Source organism: Malurus melanocephalus, unplaced genomic scaffold (genome assembly GCF_030028575.1).
Source record: "Malurus melanocephalus ecotype Western Australia unplaced genomic scaffold, MMel_1.1 scaffold_454, whole genome shotgun sequence".
Classification (NCBI taxonomy): domain Eukaryota; kingdom Metazoa; phylum Chordata; class Aves; order Passeriformes; family Maluridae; genus Malurus; species Malurus melanocephalus.
This window is the reverse complement of record NW_026623686.1, coordinates 113,303-139,635: the sequence shown is the minus strand read 5'-3', so window position 1 is coordinate 139,635 and position 26,333 is coordinate 113,303. Positions and strand designations below refer to the sequence as shown.

Genomic DNA, 26,333 nt, shown 5'->3' with positions numbered 1-26,333 from the left:
AAGAATAGCCTCTATGCACATTACTGAGCTTCCAACACAGCAAAAAAGATTTACAAGTAACATCTATAAAAATATAGCAAACAGAGGCCTGAACTTCTAATAAAAATTASTAACACCTTCTGCAATTTTAATGGCACTTGCTCTTGTTTCCATGACAGAAACATTTACTAGAATTATTAGAAGCATGTTGGTACATTCATGAAACATGCTCTCATTATCAAATGCTCTCTYGTTATCAAATCTCTGTGAGTTAACGTTCCATTGAACTCCTATCTGCTGATGATGACCAAGAAGAGCAAAAGATCTCCAGCAGAACTAGGAAAAGGCCACGTCATGCCACCCCATGTGCTCAGATAAACAATATTTAGCAGAAGGCTCYTCTGCACGCAGGGACTAACACAGCTCAAAGGCAAAGCACAGAGCAGAAAGATCCCAAGAATACTATTTTCTGTCATTCAGCTGCAAGTATCAAGCTGAATCCCCACAGACAAATCAAGCATTTGCGTGTTTCAGTAATGAGATGAAATGCCACCAGCCCTCCTGATCCACGGGGGATGCACGGCAGTGGAGCTGCCATGACCATGACGAGGGAGGGCAGATAGTGCTGCTCTTTGCAGAAGATGTGATGCTGTGCCTGACCTTTCACTGGGGTAGGTCAGAGAACAGTCTGGAAGGYTGCAAAGTTTGGGGACTACACAAAACTAATGGTGACCAAACAAGGTCTTTCCAACTACAGAATGGGGAGTAAGAGGCTCCTGCTTCAACACAACGTGCTAAAATCTTCTCATTAACTCTTAATATTAAAGACCACTTTTTCCAGAAAACTCCAGTGCTCCCAGTAGACAAATAGTGAGTGAGACAATTTTGACTACACTGTTGTTAAGTTGTTCAAATAATGCGCACAATGGGACCATAGAACATAATGCTGCTGTTCTCTAAGGGGTGACAGACCAATAGACWTTAATTCTTCTTCTTTTCTAGAAACAGATATCTGCTTACAGTTTAAAACCATCCCTAGTATGCAGAAGGAAACTAGCTGCTGCTTGAAGTGTGTGCAGAATTGAGCACCTTCTACATGTTACATTTACAGAGTCCCCTACAACAACAGGGAGCATCAATTGTTCTCTTCTGGAAATATATAACATTTTCACACCTTAGAATAACTCTGGCAACATGTTTTTTTTCCACTTTTTAAAAAAAWTTTTTCTTCCCCACCCATCCTTTTTTTTTTCCCTCTCCTCTCCTTCTACAGCCTTGGAAACATGCAATTACACTGCATGCTTAATTATGTGCCTCTCACTCCATTTTTTATTCCACATTGCCAAATCTGAAGAGATTAAAAAATTATTCCTAAAAGTTCAAAACCAAGCAGAAGCCAACAGAAAGAGTTTCAACTGAGGTTCAAAAGGAAATCTTGCTACATGAAAGACAGTTCATGAATTTTTGGATCAATGACTTTTCATGCTTGCAGTTGCCAAATTTCATTAGAATTTGTGATTGGTTCTAGCCCAGAGATGAAGATCATCTTTCCTAGTGGAGAAACAGCTTYAGCCAGAACTAACAGAAGATATTTACTGAAATACTATGGTATATACTTCATGCCAGAATTYGTCAGATTCCCAGCAGCTAACTTTTCCAAGCTGTCTCCACACCACAAGGCTCCTTCCTTGTCTCATCCTAGAATGTGCTACAATAATTTAAAGTATCCACATGCAGAGAGAGAACATGAGGTGAACAAATTTTATTTTACAAAATCTATAAATATTTTTTCATTATCATGGTTATTATTCATTTCATGCTATTAAGGAATTCTCATTTTGTTTCATTCTTCAAAGGAGATTAATAACGTATTTATTGTTCTGCAGCCCAAAATGTATTGATACACTGAAATGAGAAAAAGAGCAGAGTGCCAGCATATGGTCTTCTTCCATTAGCATGAGTAATTGGAGGCTGTTGCTTGAACATGAGGAATGTCAACAGATTCAATGGAAAATCAATAGCCCAGGACAGGTTATCCTGGAAACACCCCGCAAGCAGTCAGCTGGACAAGAGTACTCTGCAAAACTCCTCACACTCTGCRCTTTACACYAAGCAGAAAAAAAAATGCAGCTCCAACTGGGCTGGCAACTGAATGGCTCCTCCTGCTCCTGAACCCAGACCAGCACCTTGTGCAATTGTGCACCTCACTCTCTTCCAAGACCTCCCTGCAGAAAGAGTATGAGTTAACAGAATCTCTGCTGAGGATGGATAGAAGGTAAAACCAGAAAACAAAGGAACTACAGCTGTTCTAGTTCCCATGAGCCCATGGCCAGGGTGTCCATAAGATGCTCCTGTTATAAACAAGAATAAAATTCAGTGTAATAATACTTTTAGCTTAAGTTAATTCTACACAAAGGCTCTGTGAAATGCAACTCTTCAAAATTTTCCACTCCTCAAAAGAAAGCTATCTTGCATAACCACTAAAAGAAAGCCACAGGAGCAGAGAGCCATTCCTGTAAYGATGGAGCTATTTTTTAACCTACCTGAGAGCCAAGAATTTTATAGAACAAGTCTTACACCATAATTTTTATATTATATTAGAATTTAAACACTTCCTAGTATTAAGACTTCCCTAGGATATTGATTTTCAATCCATGCACCTTTACCTGGCTTGTATAAAACACGTGGGAATTCACAGAATAAACACAAGGAAGACATACAAATGACTGTGAGTAGAACATCCATAGGGTCTCACAGATCATCAGCTTTAATGCAGTCAACGTGCTTCCAGCAGGAAACTGTTTTTTGAAGTGCTTAGTTAAAAATCTAAAAATTAACTCTAATTGTTCTTGTTCTCACCATTTTAACATTAAATATGGTGCTTCTGACTAAAAGCCACTTTACTGGTTAATAAAAGTAGCTATCTTGAGTTTTATGTAAAATGAGAAAGCAGAAAAATAGCTTATTATTGTTTAGCTACCTATGTTTATGCAATCTCTGAATGCAGAGTATTTTAATAACTATATGGGTGCTAGTGTATTTAATATTTCATATGAGCTGTCAAAAAATCTACTGCTTTAAATAACATCTAAGTACTTACTCATCGCTACAAATAYAAAGGCTGCCTAAAGCAGAGAATGCACATACAGATGTTTTTTTTAAGTCATTCTAGAACAAGAGTAAATATATATTCCTACAGATACATATTAGCTTTATTTGTGCTTTTATCTATACAGAAACTAAACTATTATCTTTTATAAAATTCAAATAAACACTAAGAATACTTCTTAAATGTTTATGAAACTAAACAGCATTCTGAGGACAAGTTCATTACTTTATGGTCTTCCCTGGAAATTTTAGAACTATTTTAAAAGCTACTAATTCTTGACAGAGTTCACTTTTTTTAATCAGCCAAGATTTTGATTTATATACTTTTCAAACTTTTGAAAGTATTTCAAAACTTGATTTAACCCTTCTAGTCTCAAGTTCAGACTTAGGAGAGAAAACTTACCCCACTAATCATGCAACACATGCAAAATGCAAACCGCCTCAACAATTTTAAAAAGGAAGCCAAGATTTCACRTATGTGGAAAATTAAGTCTGAATCTTAATAATGCAGGGTGTTCCATCCCCTCCACACAGAACATTTCCAATAAAGGGGGTCTTTTTATCATGCAAAAGCCAAAAAGAGGAGAGACCACTCATGGAGGAACAACTCTTGGCTGCAGGTAACACAAAACACACACAAGGGTGGCAGGTTGGGTGGCTTCTTGTCCCAGGCCCAGCATCAAGCAGTCCTCAACAATCTCCCCCAGTTTTTATCAGCTCTCAGAATACAATCATCACTGTCCCTTTTTGTGTGATTACTGTGGCAATTCTAGTTTAGGGAAGATTTAAATAAATCAAACAGATGTATTTGCTTTTTCTGAGATGACCAAAACCCTTTGTGCAAAGCAAGGCTGCTCTCGTGTTCCTCAGAAGCAGCTGGATTATCTCAAATATAAGCACTGAACTAAAACCACCTATCAAACGGAAGAGTTTTTTGCTGTTTCCACATAGCTGAGGAGAAAAGCAGTTTAACATCTTGGAGAGCTCTGCTGCTTCTCTTCAGCAGCAGCACCGCAGCAGGGCTGGGAACGGGAGCCAAAACTACCCAAGACACACTCATTGAGATGTCCACATTCCTCACTCCTGGCTGGCACAGGGACAGCACTGGGATGTTGGCCCCTGGGCCTGCTGTCTGCAGGAGAAAGGAAGAGACAGACACCATGAGACTGAGASATGGCCATGCTCAGCCCATCCAAAATCTACAGGCAGGTACACAATATCCCCACTGGGTCACTGGATCACGCTGGTCACTGGGTCACAGATTCACCAGCACAGTCCCTTTTCTGATCACAGACATTTTGCAGTTCTTGTCCCTGTGCACAGTGTGCTTAGGAAGTCCTGTGACACAGAGAGAGAGAGGACAGAGTGCCACCTTTTCAGTAAATGGCACTTCACAACTCCCTTCCTGAGGGGTTTTAACTATTTTGTTTCCTATTTCATATTATAGCAGAGGAAAAGAAAAGAACCGGACATCACACGCTTCSAATTGCATTCCAGTGGGATTCACCTGGAGATAACTGAAGGATAACAAGCTTAATCCACAAAAACATATTATTAAGTTCTTTAAAAAAATACACTTTAGCAGATTTGCTATCAAAGGAAAACAACCTCCCTGGTCTGAAACTGGAGGATAAAAGTCTTTGCATGAACAAAACAAACACAAAAATTCTTGGATCAAAATTCACTCAGCAGCATGAGGCTGAAAAAATTTTCCTGCTGATTTACTACATGGCAGTTTGCTTGTCTAGCCTTTCTAAACAGCGATCTAACATCAGCGTGAGGACAGCAARAGGGAAAATTGCTGCCTAAGTGGCAGGTTTGTTATTGTTTGACAATTCTAAAGAGTTCACTAGAAACTTCTGAAAAGAGCATCTTTAATTCCCTGAAATTACTGATAATCGGCCAAGTGAATGGAGAACAATTATGAGGAAAATTGAATGCTTCCAAATGCCAATTTGCTGTATATCCTGCATTAATATTGCATAAGCATTTCTAGTCTCTTGCTGTAAAAGCAAAGGACTAAAAACTCAGGCCCACAGGCAGTCTTGCACAGSTCTCCTTACAGATTTCTATATCATCTTTTTTGCATTTTATTATCATACTCAGCATTATGTGGTGACTTACATATTTAACCTATTTTTCTCTCAAAAAAAAACCCCACATCTGTAAGGTAAACTGTCTTCTGCATTAAATGTTCAACAATAAGCAGTCACACACAACAGCGTSAAGCCCCTAATGCAACCAGAGATATAAGCTGGTTTTTCCTACTAATTAAGTCAGAGCACACTTGAAGCCATTGTTGCAAAATAGAGTCTTAGGAATTTTTTGTAATACAGCTATGCCAGCAGTTGGCCACAAAGCACAGTAAAGAGAATAAATACTCTGGGAAAAAAAGGGCTCAAAACATCCATATTTTTAGCTGAGCCAAAACAGATCAGTTTCTGTTAAAGGGCCAAGAAAGTGTAAAAAGTTAATGCAGAATTTTTGTCAGCCCCAGCTTTCTGGATAGCAGTTGACTCRCCAACCAGTCCCACAGGAGAACACAACCAGGCCAAGCCATGGTGACTCAACCAGATGCTGTCCATACTCCTTAGTCTGCACTTCCCCTGCACCAAGGAGCAGCTGGATCAGAAACCAAATGCAAAAAACCTTTAAAACTAATTTTTTCCCTTTTATCCTAAAAAAAAAAAACTAAAAAAAAAAAACCTCAAAACACACAACAAAACAAACCTAACAAGGTAATCACACTCTAACTACAAAAAAAAATGTTGGGTGTGGATGAATGGGAAGCCTGGCTGCTGGACACTTTGCAGGAGTAAAGGGTATTGCAGCAGTATAGCTACAGATTTCTGTGACAGACAGGATGGAAAGACTATGGAACTGACTGGAATGGACAATATAAACAGTGAGAGAGGCTGCAGCTGGAGAAACTGCCACAAAAAAAATAAAACGTTAAGAAAAGAAATACAGAAGAATCTTAAATGAGAAAAGCACAGGTCCAAGTATGCGAAGAATCATTTGCTACAGACATTGCAGCACTACTGTGAGACTCCAAACAAGGCTCATAACTCAAATCCTGAAGACACCCTGTGATCATCCTGTCAAACACCTATATAAGCCCAGGTACACCATGCAATAATGTCTGCATTTAGTCTTTTAACTTCTGTTGGAAATACAGAAAAATATTGACTTTAATTTCAAGACTTCAGGAGACAGAGAATCCATCAAAGCCCCAGGACTGTCATTTTTAAAGCTCCGCAATTCAGAGAACRTCTTCTATGTCAGACAATCCACAGTTTGTGTTTCAGGAAAGGTAATTCARAATGTCATCATGCACTTATACAAATCTAACATTACACACTACCATTTTTCATTTTGTGATTAACACCTGAGAAATAACAAAAGTGTAATCATGTGGGATTATCCTTGCTTTTTGTGTCTTTTAACTTTTTTTTTATTTTTTCTTCAGTTTCTGGCATGACCAAGTCTAAGGTTCTACGGAGTTTTGCAAAAAGAAAGGGTGAGTGTGAGGGCAGCAGCAGACTACTCACTTTCTCTCTCACAGTCATACATCATTTACATGGGTCCTAGGGTAATTGTTTATAYGGCAAAGTAACATCAAGGAAACAGTTATGTATTTTTATTTCTCCCCAGAGAGGTGAGCATTCCCTGCCACTAGCTCCTCTTCCTGCCCTCTCCCTCCCCTTTTCTGATCCATGTTTCTTTGTTCTTTAATTCTTCATGCTTTCTCATTCTCCTTTGTTTCTGATCACAGGCTGATATGAAGTGGTTGTCTCCTTTCTGAAATTTCCATGAGGCATCAAGTTAACCCAGATGCACCAGGTTCTCATTCTGGAAGTCAGCAAATGGAAACAGAAGGAMGGAGCATCAAGTCGCCAGCTACCCTTCTCTCGGGTTAAAGTCTCATCCCATCACACGTGCTGAGCATCTCACATTCTGCAGCTTGATAACTACAGACAGAAAGCACACWGCACACAAAGAACCTTCAGCAGCAGCCCCACCTTTGCCATTTCCTCACTTTTCATTGTTAAAAACGACCCTTCAGGTATCTGACAAGTAAATGACAGAAAAAACAGTGAGGAGAAAAGTCAAGGAAGGAAATACAGAGCAAACAGTTTATATTGCAGTGCAAGTAATAAAAGAGTTATGACTAAAATGAATCAAATGTATTTAACTTGGCTGGTCAAAAGGAAAATAGAATTGAATTAACCACATGTATCTATGGGTGAAAATTACCATCCCTCTAGCTAAAACTATGACTTCAAGAACTTTTTCCAAGGAAAGATAAATTTAAAACACTGTATTTGGTTTAAATGTGACATATACAAGGACTTAAAAAAAAGAGGAAATATGAAAAAAGCCCCACAAATAGAGCTTTCTTTACAAAAGCCTTGGCTTTTGATACAGCATAAGATGAATTATTTGATTTAATTACTTACTAAACTTACTAAATGCTGTAAAAACATGAGGTCAATGAAACGCCTTCCTCCCACAGAGGTCTGAAACTCTGATCCTTTCTGAGGAAATTCTAACTATGTACCAATCTTATCTGCTTTTATACAGAAAGCACTGAAAATCTCCTGTCCTAGAATTCAAGACATCTGCCAGATCTGGGAGGAATAAASTAGAGAAAAACACGACAGTTATTCACAAGGACTCAGTGCCTGTTAAACACAATTGGATTTGCCGAATAACCTTGAAAGCATATGTACTCCCAAGATCTTTAAAACATCTGGCAAAACCTGGATGAGGGGCGGGTGGAATAAAAGCCTGTAACACAAGGGCAAATTAAAATACTTCATTAAAAATATTTTTCACCCTTAGTAAAACATTCCAACTTTGAAAAAAGAAAAATGGAAACAAATGGAGCAAAATCCTAGCCCTGGGAGAGCTGAGAAACTGAAACTGGTATATGGCACACGCAGCATAGCACAAATTGCTCAGTGTGAGTGAAGCTGATGTACTGCCTTCAGGGTTTGAGGAGTAATTTAATATTCAATTCACCCCATAATAGGAATCCCATGCAAAGAATTCACATGCACGAAATCATTCTGGTAAAAGGCAGACTGAAGCCTCCGAGAAGCTTGCTTGTACACCAGCAGCCACAGCAGGCAAACAGCACATAAACAGCAGCATTACAATCCACCCTGAGCTGCCAGCAGCCATGGGGGACTGTATGAACTTGTGATCCAGCAGGGCAATCACACACAGGCTCAGCTCCCCTCCCGGGGCTCGTTCCGCTGGGCACACACCCGGCAGCCGAGAGCCGCAGCGGGGACACTGCGGGTGTGAGCCCGGCACAGGGGCCGAGCCCAGCACAGCACAAAGCRCACACCGCCCCGAGCGCTGCTTCCCTGGGCTCCGGAGCACGCTCTGGGCTCGGCTGACCCGCAGCAAACCCCGAGCCTGCCCCCTCGAAGGGCAGCTGCTCTCTCCCAGCACCACCGAGGCCGCGGCTCAAGCATGCACTGCTTTGGTACCCCCACATTCCACGGGCTCTCGGGATTTGCTGCCACCGTGACCCACAACTGCGCAGCCAAGACACACAGTCTGGGATGAACTCTCAGCTAACACAAGAAATACTCARACCAAGCTGCAGTAAACAAACATCTCCGAGTATTTCCAGCTGCTGTTTCACTGAAGCTTTTTCACCCTTCGCTCTTTGGGCGATAGGTTTTTAAGCAGTTCCGTTTCCTCCTCCTTCCCTCCATTGCTGCTTACACATGGCTTCTCCTCCTCGAGCTCCTGGAGCAGCACCCTGGCAGTGACCTCTCCTCGAGCCTTCAGCTGCACGTCCTGCTCCCCCGGTCACTGCCGAAGCACAAACCAGAAATAATATCTCAGTACCAGCACTAACTGCAAACAGATTTTCCCCCYACCCTTTATGGGTGGAAGAACTGAGAATACTTATTAGCCCGTAACGTTRTGTTTTAAGCAACATAACAAAGAGCTATGGGAAAGCAGGATTACGGGAAGACTTTGCCCACTTGTGTTTTATTACTTTAAAGGCGAACTTAAAACAGAGGTAGAGGTAAATCATCTACATGTACAATACTCACAGAAATATTGCCTACTATGTCAAACTAGGGCAGTAACTTTACTCATTCACTTAATGGATATTTCCCATGGATAAATGTCATGCAGTTCATTTGACAGAGCAGTTTCATGTTTTTTTTCACTGCAGTAAGACCTTCATTTTTATTTATTTTTCCATGAGTCAAGAGCCCAACCAAAATTTTAAATAAAACATGAAGAGACTACACTATGTTAAGACCCTTCAGATGGAAATCATCGTGAAAGTCAGGCAGTGCTTGACCTAAAATCTCTCTGTCATCTAATGAAAGTCTTAAACATCAAAATGGGTTGGAATAGAAGAAACTAATGTCATTTTTATATTTGGTGGAGAAAGCTCTCATATGCAGAAAACCTCCCAAAAGCCCAAAAGCAGAGAGATCAAGTCAGAACTTACCAAAACCACTGAAAGACTTATTTGTGTATTATATAAAGCTGGTTAACAAGGCACATGTGTCCATTCTCTAACTTGTTAGAAACTGGTGAACATAATCTTATTCTTTTATAATCTACCAAAACGAACTGCTAGTATTGCTTCACATGTTACTTCATTTGAAACAGTTTCAGCAGTTTTTGCCCATCACTATTCTGTCTGTAAAYTTGCAAACACATTAATAAGTAAAGGGATGTATTTGAGGGATGCTCCTTCACCCAGCCACCCATTCAGAGGCTGAGAGTCTGTATAAAGAACTTTCTGAAGTCCACAGGGAGCCAGGATACCCTGAACACAAGGAAAAGCAGTAATACCCTGAGTAATACCCTGCCTAGTGAGGGAATGGAGTACAGAGACACTCAGCTGCAGGAAGCAGCAAAGGCAAATCCTTCAGAGCTCAATAACCTCACATCACGCTTGTTTCTCCAGATTTGGGCTGCCTTTCAGGGCACTTGGCACTTCTTGTGCTCCAGCATCTGAGAAGACGTGACAAGAAAAAGCATCACTGCCCCTTTGCAGAGGTTCAGCCGTTGGGAGCAGCACCACAAAGTGACCAGACACCAGCTTCAAATCCAAAGCAGGTGGCAGTGTTGTTTTAACCATAAAATTCCATTAAAGTGTCTCAAATCCAATGTTACTCTGGAAAAAAGTCCAACATGGGACTTTCTGCATTCATGACATACTATCCACAACCCAAATATACTTCCCCAAGCATAATTAGGGCTGTGAAGGAACTTCCTGGGGCCATGCAAAATTGCTCTGTGAGTCAAACTGAGAAGGTGTTTGCTTTGTAAAATGTCACTCAGCTTTTCCAAATCTGCAAATGAGCTTTTATAAGGCAACAAAGGCAACATCCTACTTCACGATAATTTTTTTTTAAAGTCTTTAATGTARGAATTTATTTTCATGGTGTGAGTTAAATCACAGGCAGAATGAGATTTGCAGACATGTATTTTGGAACTGGTCAACTCCATTTCTCTCCCATCAACAGAGATTAGCCAGTGCACCTAGTCTGGGCAATGGTCCATTTCACCCTGAAATAAGCTGTAAAACAGGTCAGACAAATGCACCCTAAAGGTGTCCAAGAATAAGAAACTGGGCTRCCTTGACAATTTAGCTCAGATGCAGAACCTGAAATCTGTTGCWATTAACCTCATCCGTCATGTCTGCTTTGAATCAGCTGCTGCCCAGCAATTGCCAAGAGTCCAATTTTACTTTCAGTTCTGAATACGGACAGTGCTGAACAGAGTACTGAGTCCAATCCAACCCCTAGGGATAAGGCTTTAATGGCTAATCAAAGTTTGCTTTGAGAAGCCTAGTTTCTGACACATATGCACAATTTTTGGAAGCTAATGCAAGCTTACTCTTGCTCCCTTTGTACAACCCTCTACCRTAAGCCTGCAAGCAGCAATACCAACATTTTAACTCAACCTGAGCACCACTGCTTGCTTTTGTTTGTAAACCCACATGGTGCCCAATTCCCTGTCTACACGTACAATCATTTCTACTTTCTGTAAATCCAAAACTATTGATAGAATTAGTTACCTAAATCCGTAGCAGAGGCTAAAAACACAGACCTGGAACAGAGCCTGAGTTCACATTCACTGCAACCTCMAACAGCCCAGCGCAGCCTGGCATCAGCCCAGACAGTAAAAGCCTCCATCASGGAGGTGGCAACTGTGTCATGAAGGGGACCTTCTGTCCTCACAGAGYCACAGAAAGGGACACGAGGGGCCCTGCCTGCAGAGCAGTTGGGGACACTGAGCTACACTGAGCTGAGCCAGTCTGTGACAGCAGGAGCTGGGCTTGTGCCTCTTCTCAGCTCAGACCGGGTCCATGGGTTGAAGCCAAGYTTGTCACCTCCATGGCACCCAGTGCTGGGGATCAAAAAGAGAAAAGTTTTTTCTAAATAGAAAGGCTTTATTCTGACTCTAAATGCTTCATCTGCCCCTAACATGAACCCACAGCATTCCAAAGCTGGCACTCATCTTACAAAATTAATTTAAGATTTACAGCAGGAGATGGGTGGGAGAAAGAACAAATTTTATCTTTTTTTCAAGTATGAAATAAGGCAATAAATTGATGGAAAGTTATTTCTCACCCACTCCTTTATTTTAATACCATGTTTCAGTTCTTTTCAGTGCATGAGAGAGAGTAAATAAAAAACAACTAAAAAACAAGCCTATTCAACTAGTAGCCATCTGTCTCTCTCTCATCCTCCTCAAAGGAACATGTCAAAAGACATAGAATTTAAAACAACTTTTTCCAGTAATCACCCAAAGAGATGGACTATCTCCAAAACACATCCCCATCTAAAAAATTTTAAAAAAAGGTGTGTTAATATGCTGCAAATGAAATAAGGAAGGGAGCAAGAAGATCCCATGAATTATGAGCAAAAGCAAGCAAAAATTCTCACACTGAAGTACAGGTTTAGCCTAATAAAGGRTATACTTTAAGTGTGATACCTTACAGCATTGGGCTTGTGTTCAAATATATCCACTTTATGCTTTACTGGGGGGAAGCCATGCAGTAGCTGATGCATTGAACACAGGGTAGTCCCACAGACAGTGTGGCACAGAGCCCTCAGCACACACCACTCTTCATTRGCCTGAAAACACCAATCCCACAAGATCAGTCTGCTTAGGACCAAGTGAATAATTAAGTGCATTTGATAAACTCTGCATCCTCTCCTGCTGGAAAATTTTTGCAAATAATTAATGTCATTTGCCCATCCCCCTATACCCCTGCAAAAACRATTCCTGTTGCCCCAAAGCAAAGCAAAACACAACCAGGATACCAGTTCTTGTTGCATACTAGGGGCTCTGGATGTTAAGGATGCCTTGGAGCATACTGTTTTATCATTTCAGAATAAGTATCTAYAAATACTGCATAAGGTTTTTAGAAACTGTTGGGTGAAAAAATGTAAGATGTACATATGCCTTCATAAAGAAAAAAATTCACAGGGTGGTTGTTGGTATTGTGAGAAAGCACYCCCTACTTGTTTCAGATTCACATTCCTTTGCCTTCACTGTGCTCCTCCTTGCTTGCTTGCTTATAATGAAATTACAAGAAACAGAGGAGAAATCAAGAAAGTATCTATTTTAGGATTTTATTACATTTACTGACATWATACTTATTGATCTGTGTGATGACAAACTCTTTAAATAAACATACAGCTTTATCTCAATGGCATTAAACCCATGATATCACAAAACAACAGACTTGATCAGCTATACTGCAATGTTTGATTGGATAAAATGGCATCATTTTTTGCATACACAAAAATAGAGTTCCATTGAGGAAAAAGTTGCCTTTTATTTAAAGAAAGCAAAAATAAAACCCAGCAASACCATCACCACCACACATGCATGTTGAAATACTCTGAGAATACAGCTCTGATTTCCATAATAGCATGTTGTTCAAGTGATCATTAAATCTATTTAACATGTCAAATTCAGACTAATATCCAAACCTGACTTCTTAAATTCAAATTCAATACTTACATCTTCATAACCCTTCCTTATTATCTCTCTTGTACTATATTCTCTAGCTACAGTACAACCCGAKATCAGATACAATACTGTATTTTTATTACTTCCCATTATTAGTACTTGTAGATATGGAATGACATCTTGAAATGCACCATAATTACTCAGGTTTCCTCTAGAGAATCAGTAAGTTCTAAAATTTTTTACTTTATTGGTTTCAGGGATTTTTTTAATCCTACTAGAAGCAACAGTATTTTGCTTGCTGGTACACTGAGAAGATTGAAGATATTAAAGGTTAATTTAGAAACTTAAGCAGTTTAAAATCCATTTGTTTTTACAAACGTGTCACAGTCTCATCAAAAACACATGGTTTTTAAACTGCTCAACAATCCCAAATTAACAGCAGAGAACTACGCTTGGAGAAAACGCCAACTGGAGATCACTCAAGTCAGAACTGTGCTGTAGAAAGATCAAATTTAGCCCCMTGGAAGAAAGTGGCACCTGGTACTGATTTTTGATTCAATAACTGTGGCTTTTAAACAATTATAGGCCTTGCAGAGTGATAGGGATAAAATGTGATGAGAATTCCTGAACAGCAAGAGCATGAGAAGATGACAAAACAGACTTTGCTAAATCTTCTCCTCTAACKCCAGTGCATGAGAAACCTTCCTTATTCAGATGCCACCTTGATGCAAGCCTCAGTTCAAGGTTCTTTTTGCATTATCCAWCACAGTAAAAGAAACATAAGAGAACCTGGCAAAGAAGTAACAATGGGAATGAGGGTTTGGAAATCCTTCGCATTTCATTCCTGGAACTTCACTGGAACAATGGGCATCTGAACACAATGAAGGTGACCAAGGAGAGACACCGTGGAAAGCTGAGCTAACCCAAACTTGATGGAAAGAGCAGAAAACCTCCCACTGACTTCAGCAGGCACTGCCTGTAAAGCCCTATTTTTTCATTATAAATGTGGATGACTTTCTCTGTATTTTGTAATCAGCTATTTAATCCCAGAGATAACTTGATCTGATAAAGCTCCAAACGTCTGGGTTTTGATGAACTCATCTTTCTCTTCCTCCCTTTTCTAATCTCTCGATTCCTTAGTTCTTTCATATTTGAAATATCTTTATTTCCRTATATAAAAATGACTCAGAGTTGAATAAGGAGTCAGAGATACAAATAGGAATGAGAAAGTTTTTAGTGGCCATATGTGGGAGGAAAGAGTGCTGAAGTGACCATCAGTTTTGAAACCAGAACAAATATGAACTCAACTCTGCAGTTCTTTGCCAACTACTAACATGGAGTGCTCCAAACCAAGTCCCTGGTAAATATTTACATATTAATCCTCAGAATATACATGTGGGACAATGGGTAAATACTTGCATCAAATCATTTAAGTGCAATATTTAAAACAATTTTAAAGTACTTGAAATTCACACATTTATGCACTCCCATCTTTAAATGATTTGCTTAGCACTGTATTTTTTCAAGACTCAAATTTGAGATGCAAAGATATACACATTGTTACAACGGACACAAGAAATGTGGCTCACCTGTGGTCACCAATGGCTTAACCAGGAACAGGACAGACTGCCCCCACCAGCCCCTGCCTTGGAGCACAGCACAGGACACTGCTCAGCGGCACACAGAACCTGCCTCTGAACCATTCYCATGAATACTGCCTTGCTATATGAGGTGTAAACATGTTTTTTAGCCGAAAGGATTACAAAAAATGGCTTTTTMCCAGAAAATGCCAGTTCTCTTATCTGACATGAAGAATGAAAAAAAAAATAACACATTTGAAGACTTGGATACAATCAATTTTTATCTTTCCTAACTAACAAATGCATCATAATCTCCAAAGCAACTTACTCTTGTTGTTCTCTTTTGAGTCTCTCCAACTTGTTTAGAATTTCTCCAAGGCTGGCACCATAACTGGTCACTCCAGCCTAAGCCTTCCTGCTCCCAACAGTGAGCCCACAATAACATTTCCCTTTAATCTTTTGATGGAAGAGCATAATGCCTGATTGCATTGCAACAATGCACCGTACTGCCAGGATCCTTCTCGCAGTATGGTGGACTTTGCTGYTCATTAGCCTTGCAAATTACCTTTTTCATCCTGTGCCCATCTCACAGATTTCAAAACAGTTTATAAATTTATCAAAAGTCAATGCTGAACTGAAACACTGTGCCTRAAACCCCATCTTAGTTTTTTATGCAATACTTTATATTCCAGTTCAGATTTATTAAATACACAGTCCTTAAACCAAGAGAGCCCTYAGGGACTATACTTGAAATGTCCAACTAATTTGTCAGTGAACAACTAAAAAACTACTCAGCAGAGAAAGAAACACAAATTCAAAGGCAAGCAAGGTCAGGAACTTTAATATAGCAATGAATTCCCAGTCAAAGTCTGTGTGYGTGCTCTTACCTGTGAGGAATAAACTTGTGCTGATTGCAGGGTAAGAGCACACTTGCACACAGGGAACCTTCAAGCAACAGCCATGCTGCTGAGTAAACAATGATGTGAAGCTGCAGCAATTTCTTTGCTTCTCTGTACTTCCAGTACATCTTCACAGCCAGCTGTGCACTCGCTTCAGAATATTCTCATTTAGACCTTTTTTTCATAGTCTGCTTCTGTGACCAGAATATGAAATTGATGCTGAGAGTCCTACCACAATATATGATACAGATCGGCTGAGCACATATATCACTGGAGTGCACCAATTCTGGCGAGCTCTTAGTAATTTCTTAGGCTCTCTGGTCAGTGTTCTGGGAGACACTGACCCTCAAGCCTTTTAGAGAAACTTAAAAATGCCCCATATCTCATTTTTAAGGAACTGAGGCACCTACAAGACTTCCTGAAAAAAAAAAAAAAAAAAAAAAAAAAAGCAGCAGTCTTGTAAAAGGCACAGGCAGCTGATTTGTGTCACATTGGCACAAACCAATACAACACTAAACCACAGTGGCAAGATGTACCTGAACAATATGCTGGTACACCTGTCTGCTAAATATGTCACTATGGACATCATTCGCTTTTACATTTGCTTTTTTTAATAGCTTTGCGAAGCAAATAGCTTAATTAATTACATTTATCATCACATAATTACAAAGCTTGGATGAGATCTCTGGAAGTCATTTAGTTTCATCAGTCCACATAAAACGGACAAGCTAGACCAGGCTGTTCATGGCCATGTTTGGTCAAGCTCTGTCCATCTCCAAGCACATGGAGATGCTAAAATTTCTCTGAGCAGCTTGTTTTGCTCTCCAGGTGAAAATGGTCTTCCTTATCTCTAGCTGGCATTTTCCTTGTTGAAACTTGAGTTTGTTGCCTCCAGCAGTAATATGCCTATGTGAGAAGAATCTGGCTTCATTTTCCCCATATCCTTCCATTAAATAGCTGAAGAAAAAGGAGCTCTAAGCCCCCTTATTCCCTTAAGGGAAAAAACATCAGCTCTCCAAACCTCCCTCCCTCTCTTATAATGTTTTCCAAATAATGTTATGTATTAAAAATTTTTTTTTTACTGTAACCGCTGAAATATTCAGAGAGACTTGTTACATATAATCACACCAAGACAAATAACCAAGGGTGGTCTTAGTTCTTGAACAAGCTAAATAATTTAAAAGGAAAACAAGACAAAGAGATGACCCTTTTCACAATATCTCATGCAGCTGGAAGGGGATTTTATTTACAATATTTAAATGCAGWACTGTGAAACAAACAACTTGGTTCACAGGCAGTGCACCCGCTGCTGAACTGTCACTGCCTGACATCCTGTCTTATCTGCCAAATTGCTCATTAGGTTTGGCAATTTTCACCTGCGCCTCCAGTTTATATTTCAGCAGGGAATAAACATCAGTCTGCTTTAACAATCTTCTGCAGTGAGCTTCCAGCCTCTTCCCAGAAAGCACACAGGCACAACACAAAAAATGCCTTGAGTACTGTATCCTTAGAAAAAAAATGCAGCTGAAGTGATGAAATACAAGACAGAGTTTAACTTGGGTAACAGAAAAGCAGTAAAAAAGAAAGAGCTAGATAAGAAACATAAATAAATCAACTGCTTGTATCGATGAATTGTGTTTTCACAGTGCAAAACAACACAGAGGGTATGGGCCAGCCTCATTTTTGTTTCCACGTTTATATGGGAAGATTGAATTTGACACAACCCCCCCACTTACAAAGCACAGGCTGTGTTTGTGCATGGGAAAAGAGGGACTCCAGATGAATACTTCTCCTCCAGCTGGACCTGATCTAGCTAACCTTTCCCTTGCTGGGAGAGGAGCGATGGTGTGATCTATAAACAAACAAAAGGGGTARCATGGCAACCAGAACAAAGAGAGGAGGATCTCAGCAGGCCCTTAAGCCCCAGCCTCCTGCACTGAGATGCTGCCGGGGAGCAGAGGGTGCAGGTGAGCGGCAGCACCAGGGCACAAAGCAGCGCAGGAGCCGCTGCGGAGCAGAGCCCGGCTCGCCGGCAAAAAGCACCAGAGATGTAAAACAAAATGTCTCAAATGCTATAAACCAATTTCAGACGGAATACTGTTTTTCATTTGTTAGAAGTAAAATATTCACCGCCAACCCTGCAATTAGCTGGAAAATTACAATAATTACAGCAATTTTGTATCCCATCTCCAATCCAATTAATAGATATATGACCTTGTCAACATGTAATAATCAGGATCTGCATCTACCGCAAAACTGGATGGGTTTTATTTGCTGAATAGAACTTACACAGTAAGAAGATAATTATTTGAAATACTGAGAATACCATTTGTATGCTATGCTTCACTTCACAAGTTATAAAGGAAATACAATAAGGAGAGTATTTCCATTTTCAATGTATATTTAAATGAAATTCCTGAAATAGGTATGTTTAATATGGGATCATATTACTGGACAGGGATTCTAAGCCTGTGGTTTGGAACATTTAAAACCAAAATACATCTAATTGTCAACGTTTAAGAAAAGGAATTAGATAGACAGAAGAACACCTCTAATTTCTGATAATGTATTTATTACAAATTGTGTCACTCACTTTATTTGCGCATGCTTTTAAAAAAAGTGTCAAAGAGCTACAAACCTTACCAACAGTTTAAAAAGTCCTCTGTATTTACAGAGACCTTTTTATTGAAGGGTCTCAAAGCACTTTTTGGTCATTTTAGCAATCAGTGAACTAGCCAAGTATTCCATGTATTTTTCCAGAATGACACCAAAGATAAGTGASCTGTCCAATATTTCACTGAATTTAATTTGTGCTGTATGATTTTGATGCACTAACATTCATGTATTCTATAATACATCGGATAATCACACTAAGGAGAAAATGGGCATGCATTTGCCTGCCCTATCCCCCACTATGTTGAGGACCAGGACAGACTTTTGGCTTATGCATGGAAATGAGATGTGCATTTAGCAGCGACATACTCTAGTGACAGCAAAATAGAAGGGTCCCAAAATTCCAGGATACCTCTTTATTCTGCCATTAATCCTTTCCCTAATTTAATTCTGTGTTGCAATGAAGCATAGTTATAGCTTGAAAAGGCATACGTTGAGCACTATGTAAGCTAATTGTTRAATGCTATTCCCTTAATTTTACAGAAAACATTCTGGTACAAAACCTCTCAAAATTAATAGAGTGGCAACTTTCCCATTTGCATTTACCTGACTGCTTAAACACAGATTTTACCCATTAAAAGAACACCTACACAAAAGCAATTTCTTGGAAATTATGCAAGGTTGTTTGAAACACTGTATCTGTAAAATATCAAAGGACTGATAATACTAACTTCTGCTAAGAATTTTCTGGAGTGGAGTCACTATTTCAAAAGTTCAGTRAGCAAAATGATAGAAACTACAGATAAGAGGGCACAATGCTTTATCCCCGTTTTCTTCTTTTCAYGGTACTCCTAACAACAATGAAAATTACACGGTAAATTTCATTCCATAATTTTTCTTCTTAATAAGCTCAAATATTCAAAGAACCTGCCTGAGCAAGAAACGTGATAAGTAAYTCCTGCTACATGGTTTTCCAACAAATGTTCACCACACTAAAATAAACAAAACAAAGGGATGTTTCTGGCTACAGTCTCTTCTTCKTAAAGAAGTGTATTTTTGCAACACAGTTAATGCACGTTTTAGCAGATGTTTTTACGGAAAGGTGACAGGCATAACCTAGCAACACTGACAGGTTAAGTAGAAAGTGCTCCTATCTTTAGTTTGATTTCACCATTTTGTTCATTAAATGGAATAAAACTGGCAAACTGAAAATTACACTGTGCAGCAACTACATTTGGAAATTTTGCTGTGATTTTCAGTGTGAGGACAATTTTAAACTGGCAGAATAGAAGGAGCTTATGGCTCCTAAGAGCAGTTTATAAATAATTTATTAAAACAGAACAGGTTTGTTTACTTGCGTGCAAGAAGCATTTACGCAGTTTCTCAGTTCTGATCAGCTTTCGATAAGGACAGATAATGAATCATTTTTCCCAGAAGCATCAGCGGGTAACAGCACTTGGCATCTTTGTAAATTTAGATGAAACACATTGAGATACTGAGAACATTCACTTACTTGCACGAAGGACTGACGGGGTGACCTCAATTTCACTTGTTGCTTGGTAAGGCTGAAAGGCCGATGCYGCGTTGGAGCCAAGCTCACTGCCAAAAATCTCCGGGCTTTGCGTGCCTGTCGAGCTGGCGCTGGTGCCATCACCCCCATGGTGTGGATCTTGTTCRTCAAACACAGCCACGAGCTGCAAATGACAATTTAATCTACTGTTAGAAAAAAACCTCAACTCCATCAAAGTGCCATTGCAGATCAGCATTTCTTCGCACCAAAGAGCAAGAAGTGWCTATCAGCAAAGACTTCGATCAATGCCTAGATCACAATATCATCAGCTCCAGGAAAGGCAGCCATTAATTGGATACTACAAAGGGTCAACAGCTCTGACGGGACACAGAACTCATCACCGTGAGCCACAGAAAGAATGGCACCAAGTCAGGAGAGCAAGAGCTGCACCTTCCAAAGCAAACCACTTCATCTTACTCAGAAATGCAGAGAACTATCTGAGTGTGGATTGATGCCTGTGCACTGAAATTTAATATCTGTATTTAGATACCTCTACATGCATCATTACTACAGAGTCAAATCATGAGCAAAACCACAGTTGTACAGAATAAAAACATACAAGAAGAAATTACCTTAATACACACTGAAAACTACAAACAAAATGCAAAGCTAAGGAAGTGCTATAATCACAACCAGTCATCATCTATTAATCTGCCATCTATTCATCTATTATCTATTATTATGACTTCAGTTGTGGGCTTCTCTTGCAAAATTTCTTTAGTCAGATTTATGCAGATACTCAGTATTTTTCTGCAATCAACTTCTCCAAGGCAAATYTGAAATCCCAAGTCCAATTTAAAACCTTGCCAAGTCACTAATTTAATAAAGGTTTACTAAATCTGTATTTACCAGTGCAAGAAAAATAGGCAAACATCATGGAGATTTTTGATAAATCTGAGATATTTTTTCCACTGTAAATGAATGCTTTTATTTGAAACAAATAATTTATCCCAATTTATCTTTGGTGACCTACTGAAAGAGATAACGCYAGCTCTTATACATATTTCATTTTAGAACTTAATTTTGAAGATGGAGAAAAAAGTTTTATGGATAGCAGCATTCTGCAGTGTGCAAATTCATCTATAATATAATATTTGAGAGACATTTCCAAGAAAGCATTACATTCTTCTGTCCAGATTGGTAGGATAAATGGAGCAAATCAACTTAAACCTGTGCTGGTCTTTGCAAATTGTTTATTCAGTTAGAACAACAGCTAAAATTTGTGTAACCTAAAGGCATCAGAGGTCATTTTCTTCTCTTTTTTTTTTTTTTTTTWACAGTTTTTTAACTTACATAAGCATCAATAACAACATTTAAAACCACAACTCTAAACCCAAGTAAAAATCATTTGGGAATTCAACTTTTAAAAGAACTCTCAGGCATTAACTCTTTTTAACTAGTCAGTTTGAAATTACAGAGAGCAGCAAACTTCTGTCAATAATTCCATATCTAATGCAAATTTAGGCTCTGGTATGCAAAAAAAAACAGAAATTGGTAATGGATAAAAGAATCCATGCTCTCTCCAGTGCTAGTTGAAAGGTAGGTAGCAGCAGGAAAACCAGAATGCAGCTGCACACAGCTGGAACATGTTTTTACCATAAAAGTAATTATTTTATCCTTGAGAAATCTACACACAAGAGAGATGTGACAACACYAAAATGTCAGTAGCTCAAGAGTACTGGAAATTTAATTTTATAACACATTGTGAAATATCAAAGCTTACAAAAATATGCTTCTAAAACTTTACTCATAACTCTCTTACTGTTTTATAGCAAGCTAATTACCAATCTCCAGCAACTGAAAATAAATTAATCCACAAGTGAAGATCTGTAAGGTATTACAACAGAAGACAAACAAAGCACTTAAGAATCCTAGGCATGAAACATCAAATCTTTTTGTCCTTCGCATGTCATGTATCAAGATAAATCCCCAATTACATTCTGTTGCTTCGAGACTGATTGAAAAATATTATTCGATGCATGCAGCTGCAAGTATTTAATATTTATATATATATATAATTATTATATATATTTTTACATATGCAGAAAGGTTTGTGCATATAAATCTCTAAATATGTTATATCCTACTGTAGGCTGCCTCCAGCTTTTTGCCTATTCCAGACAGTCTACAACCTATAACTTCAGAATATCTAAAAATGAATGTTTCTTATTTCAAGCTTAGCTTTTGATCTCACGCTTTTTTGCAGGTATTCACTGTTTTGACAGCATCAAACCTTCAAAAGGCTTCAGTTCCATTAAAAAGCATACCAAGTTGTAACATTTTTTCAGCATGGAGAAACACAAGCCATGTTAGCCTTTTCCAAATTTAATTAGCATTAGGAATACAGGTTAGGAAGTTCCTTGTAGGACAGCACTACAATGGTATACTCAGTCCTCATAATGAGCTAGAAAGTCTTTGGGACTGGAAGACTTAATGCAAGCAAACACTGTTGAATCTTGGCTTCCAGACCCCGGTATGCCATTCTGCAAGATGATGAGCTTGCAGGAAACAAGGACAGCCAAAACATTTGCACTGTATCATGCTATCAAGCATTTATCTCTGATTTCTCCAACAGTCTTTATTTTAATTAAAGGAGATTATTCAAGGAGAGGAATTGTACTGCTGGCAGCCCAGAAATCACACCTTGACTATCATCTTTACARGAAAAAGAAACAAAAAACTTTCAGAACACCTTATGGCAACTTTGAAGGAGCTATAGGAGTAGGTCACTAGAGCTCTGAAGAATCCTTTGCTGCAGGAACCCACAGTGATAAACACCACTCTATGCCAGGGAAAACRCCTCTCCACAAGTCATGTTTAAAGGCCACAGAGATGTTTTTAATTTGACAAAGAATGGCGCACACATTACCAGACCAGTTTTTATTAGCCTCAAAGTCAATAGTAAGCCATAAGGTATTCTGCTGGTCTTTAGATCTCAGACTTACAGAGTAGAAAACAAAGATGACTATCTTTTCTGGAAACATAATCATCTTTACAGTCAGGAGACTGTTTCCATGTTGATTTTTTTCTTCTTTAATAAGAAATAAATGACTGAAGTTACCCTAACCTTTCAAGAATCACTGTTCAATCTCCAATGCCTGAAATGAGCTGTGCCTCCTGTTCTGTCCTTCTGTTTTAGATCTCATCACTTGCAGTGAYCTGAGAAATTCGTAACATCCAATCTCAGAAATTAACAGCAGAAGGACTGAACAAACCACAGTGATGCATTAATAAAGAAAATAGCTTAGCTGTTCAATATTAGACCAGTGTCAGCTCTTTAAAAGAATTTCCACAAAAATTCAGTGAATTTTGGAGCCATCTGGATTGGTTGCATTTATCTTCTCTTTTGAGGAAAGACAAACCCACAGCCAAAGACCAAATATCGTATCAACAACAGTAATAAATAATAATAGTAAGTTATATTTTATCGACCCCCTGTTCCATGGAACCTCAACTTGAATGCATCAAAGATGTGAGAATATGGTTTATAGGTTACAGCAGTTTTAATCACTTGAAGTAACAGGACTATTTKCACTTTTCAATCACTGAACTAAAAATCTGCAAATAAGAAATAAAATCAAGCAAAACCAAACCACTCTGTCATCCAAAACAAATCGAAGTAATGATAGGCCTAATTTAGACTGGCATGCTTACATCTCTTATTATGATATGGCAAAAGCAACAGAAGGGTGAGAGGTTTTAATATCATCATTTATCACGGTAAGCTGCCACAGGAAGCGTCCCCAGTCCAAACAATGCAAGATTTTGGTCCCCAGTGCATGCATATACTACCTTTTCAAGGAAAAATAAGTTTCAAATATTCATTACACATTCAAAGACAGCAGCTTCATTCAGATCATAATTTATGTAAAGGGYAATTCCATTTCAACAATGGAATCAGAATAAGTGTTCAAATGGTCAACTGCATAAACTAAAATACTTTTTTAACTCCACAGCAAGAAATACAAGTAATCTTGTGTGAATGATCAAAACAGCATTCAGTGTTTGACCAACAATTTTTCTTTTTTTCAGAAATACAAAACTGCAGTAAAATTTAACAATTATCCCAGCTGTAAAAAGCATACTTGTGATCACTAGTATATTTCAAGAAGTGGCTTTTTTTTTTATTCGTACTGTAATCCTCTGTAGACAAAAAATACAGAAATAAAGTTTAAAAACCAGAAACTTGATGCTCTTCTCTTCTGACCAATAGGGTCTTTCCACAGAAAACAGAAAATTAGGGGAGAGWAACATATTTTTTTTAAATAAATATATTAACATTATCAAGCAAATGGCTTATAAAGAATTATTTTACAGCCTGAGATATCAAAACACAATTTTACTGAGGCATCTTAGGCTCTGGGACAGGAGAAAGGTATTCTGGCCTATGATTGCATTCAGCTCTCTAAAACACCAAGGCGTACTGAATTAACTACAATCAAACATCTTGCTCTTTTTGAGAAAGAGGAAGAGCTTCTCTATTGCTCTGTCTGGGACTCAACACGTGATGCTAACCTGGTTATATTTACTTTAATAARTAAAAGGCAAGAAGATTGATTTATTTTAATATTGACACAGCAGCAGCAGTCTGCATTCCAACATTAATTATTACAATTTCCGTCTATTCTAAAGTAATTAAAAATTAGTAAACACATATGCAGTCTTAATTAATAGACTAGATTAAGTACTTGAATGTTAATTAACTGGATTAAAAAACTATTTCCACCAGCAATGGCTGTTTACATTTTCATTAAGTACTACCATCATATAAACCAATTCATCACTACCAAATGGCCTGATCAGGTCTTCTCTCTCCAGCACAAAACCATAAAACCAGAAATCCTCCACTCCACAGCAGAAACTTCTACTGTGCTTTCCACCACAATGATAAGATTGTAAAAAAAAAATCATTAAGTATCTGTCCAAAATTTGCTAATTCTTTTGTGTTATGTACTAATAAATYTGATACTGGCTCATGTGTAGACACCAGCAATGATTTCAGACTTRTTTTACTGTCATTTAGGATTACAGCTCCACTCTCCTGCTAGAAAGACTGGGCAACTGATGCTCTGCTCTTCATATCCTCTGGGTTTCACARAGGCTCTGCACTTGTCAACTCTTTTCAACACTGAGTGAAACTGAAATCACTTTCCTTTTTAGATGATTAGGAGCCATTTTAAATATCTGGTTTCTTCTCACCAGAAGGACACTTAGGAGATCATTTCACACAAAGGCATTCCTAATTTGTTCTGGCTGTTCAATGACCAATTATTCAGTAGTTAATCTGCTGAGCAACCAAAATGGTCTGTATTCCCCTGGCTGAACCCTGCACTTCCCTCCTGGTCTGTACAACTTCCAGATGTGGGCTTCCCTTTCACAGCTGCACAGCTGTGGCATTTATGCTGCACAGCTTCTCCTGCAGGATGGCCATCCGTGGACAAAACTGCCTTTCACACAAGCTGTCATTTTCCTGGCTCCAGAAGAACAGAGAGCACAGACCTTCTGAGACAGCWCCAAGTAATGGAGCAGCTCAACCACACATCTCTGGTGAGGCATCAATGYTGTCAAAGATTCTGGTTCTCCGTTTATGTTTAATAACTGAGTTTTTTCATTGGAGACTCATGGTCCTGGAATATAGATTCTGATGGTCCAAATGAGTTTCTAAAATCTAAATCAGCATGGTGAAAATACCTTCACCCAAAGTAGCTACTTTAAGCATTTCCCTGACTCCTGATGCCAGAGGGTTAAGCCCAGCCCTGTCCTGCAGTCCCAATGCGTAGGTCTCTGCACTCACTGTGAAATGGGAGATTTCAACCCCTCTCACAGCACGGCCATACGCTTTCAGATGGTGCAGCCTGGGAAGAGGACATGGAGGAGGCTGGCAAAAAATTTAAACACGAATATCACTGGTATCCCTTCCTCAGCAAAATGCATTTCCAGTCTCAAGCAAACCTGTACAGTTAACTAGCAAGGCACCAACAGAACTGGCTATACACATCCTCTGCAACCAGCACAGTGGGGGAGATTGCAAGAGARTAAAAGCACAGCTCTCTAGCAACTCCTTAGGGTTGGCAAAAAACACTTTTACCCAAAGCAGTCTTTGTTTTACTCAGTCCATGTTACAGTGCAGAACTAAAGAGTACTTGTTTAATAAGGCCCAGCAGTAAATCAAATTTCAGCTAATGGCACCTCAGACTCACAAATATCCCAAAACACAAGTTGCTTGTGAATGAACAGATGAGGTAAGAGAGAAAAAAACATAAATTCAGGAATATCTCTAACAAGGGAGTAGCCAATTATTATTTAGAAATGAAAAAAACTAAATACAAAACCAATTCATAGGTTTTCTGATGACTGAACTGACTTTAATAGCCCCATGGCAGACCCAAATTCTTATTATTCCTTGAGCTTCACTTTTCTGCATGGCCCATTAAAAACCCATTTAAATATAACTACTGTTTCAATGAGCTGGTAAGAGAAAATACAGAGGAAAAAATAGATATTTTCACAAATAATACACTACTGCCCACAGATATTTAAAAGAAAAAAATCAATTAGCAAAATAGCAGCACCTAAGAGTCCTTCTGTGCTGTATGTGCAATCTGA

The 26,333-nt window shown here is 38.8% G+C and overlaps 1 protein-coding gene across 1 annotated transcript in view; it reads right to left on the bottom strand.

Annotated features, from left to right (window-relative positions):
• Positions 1 to 26,333, bottom strand: part of PARD3 (par-3 family cell polarity regulator) — a 392,579-nt gene that overhangs the window by 272,548 nt on the left and 93,698 nt on the right. Inside the window, 1 exon segment of the mRNA XM_057380497.1 lies at positions 19,671 to 19,851. Within this exon segment, the coding sequence (XP_057236480.1) occupies positions 19,671 to 19,851 (181 nt within the window).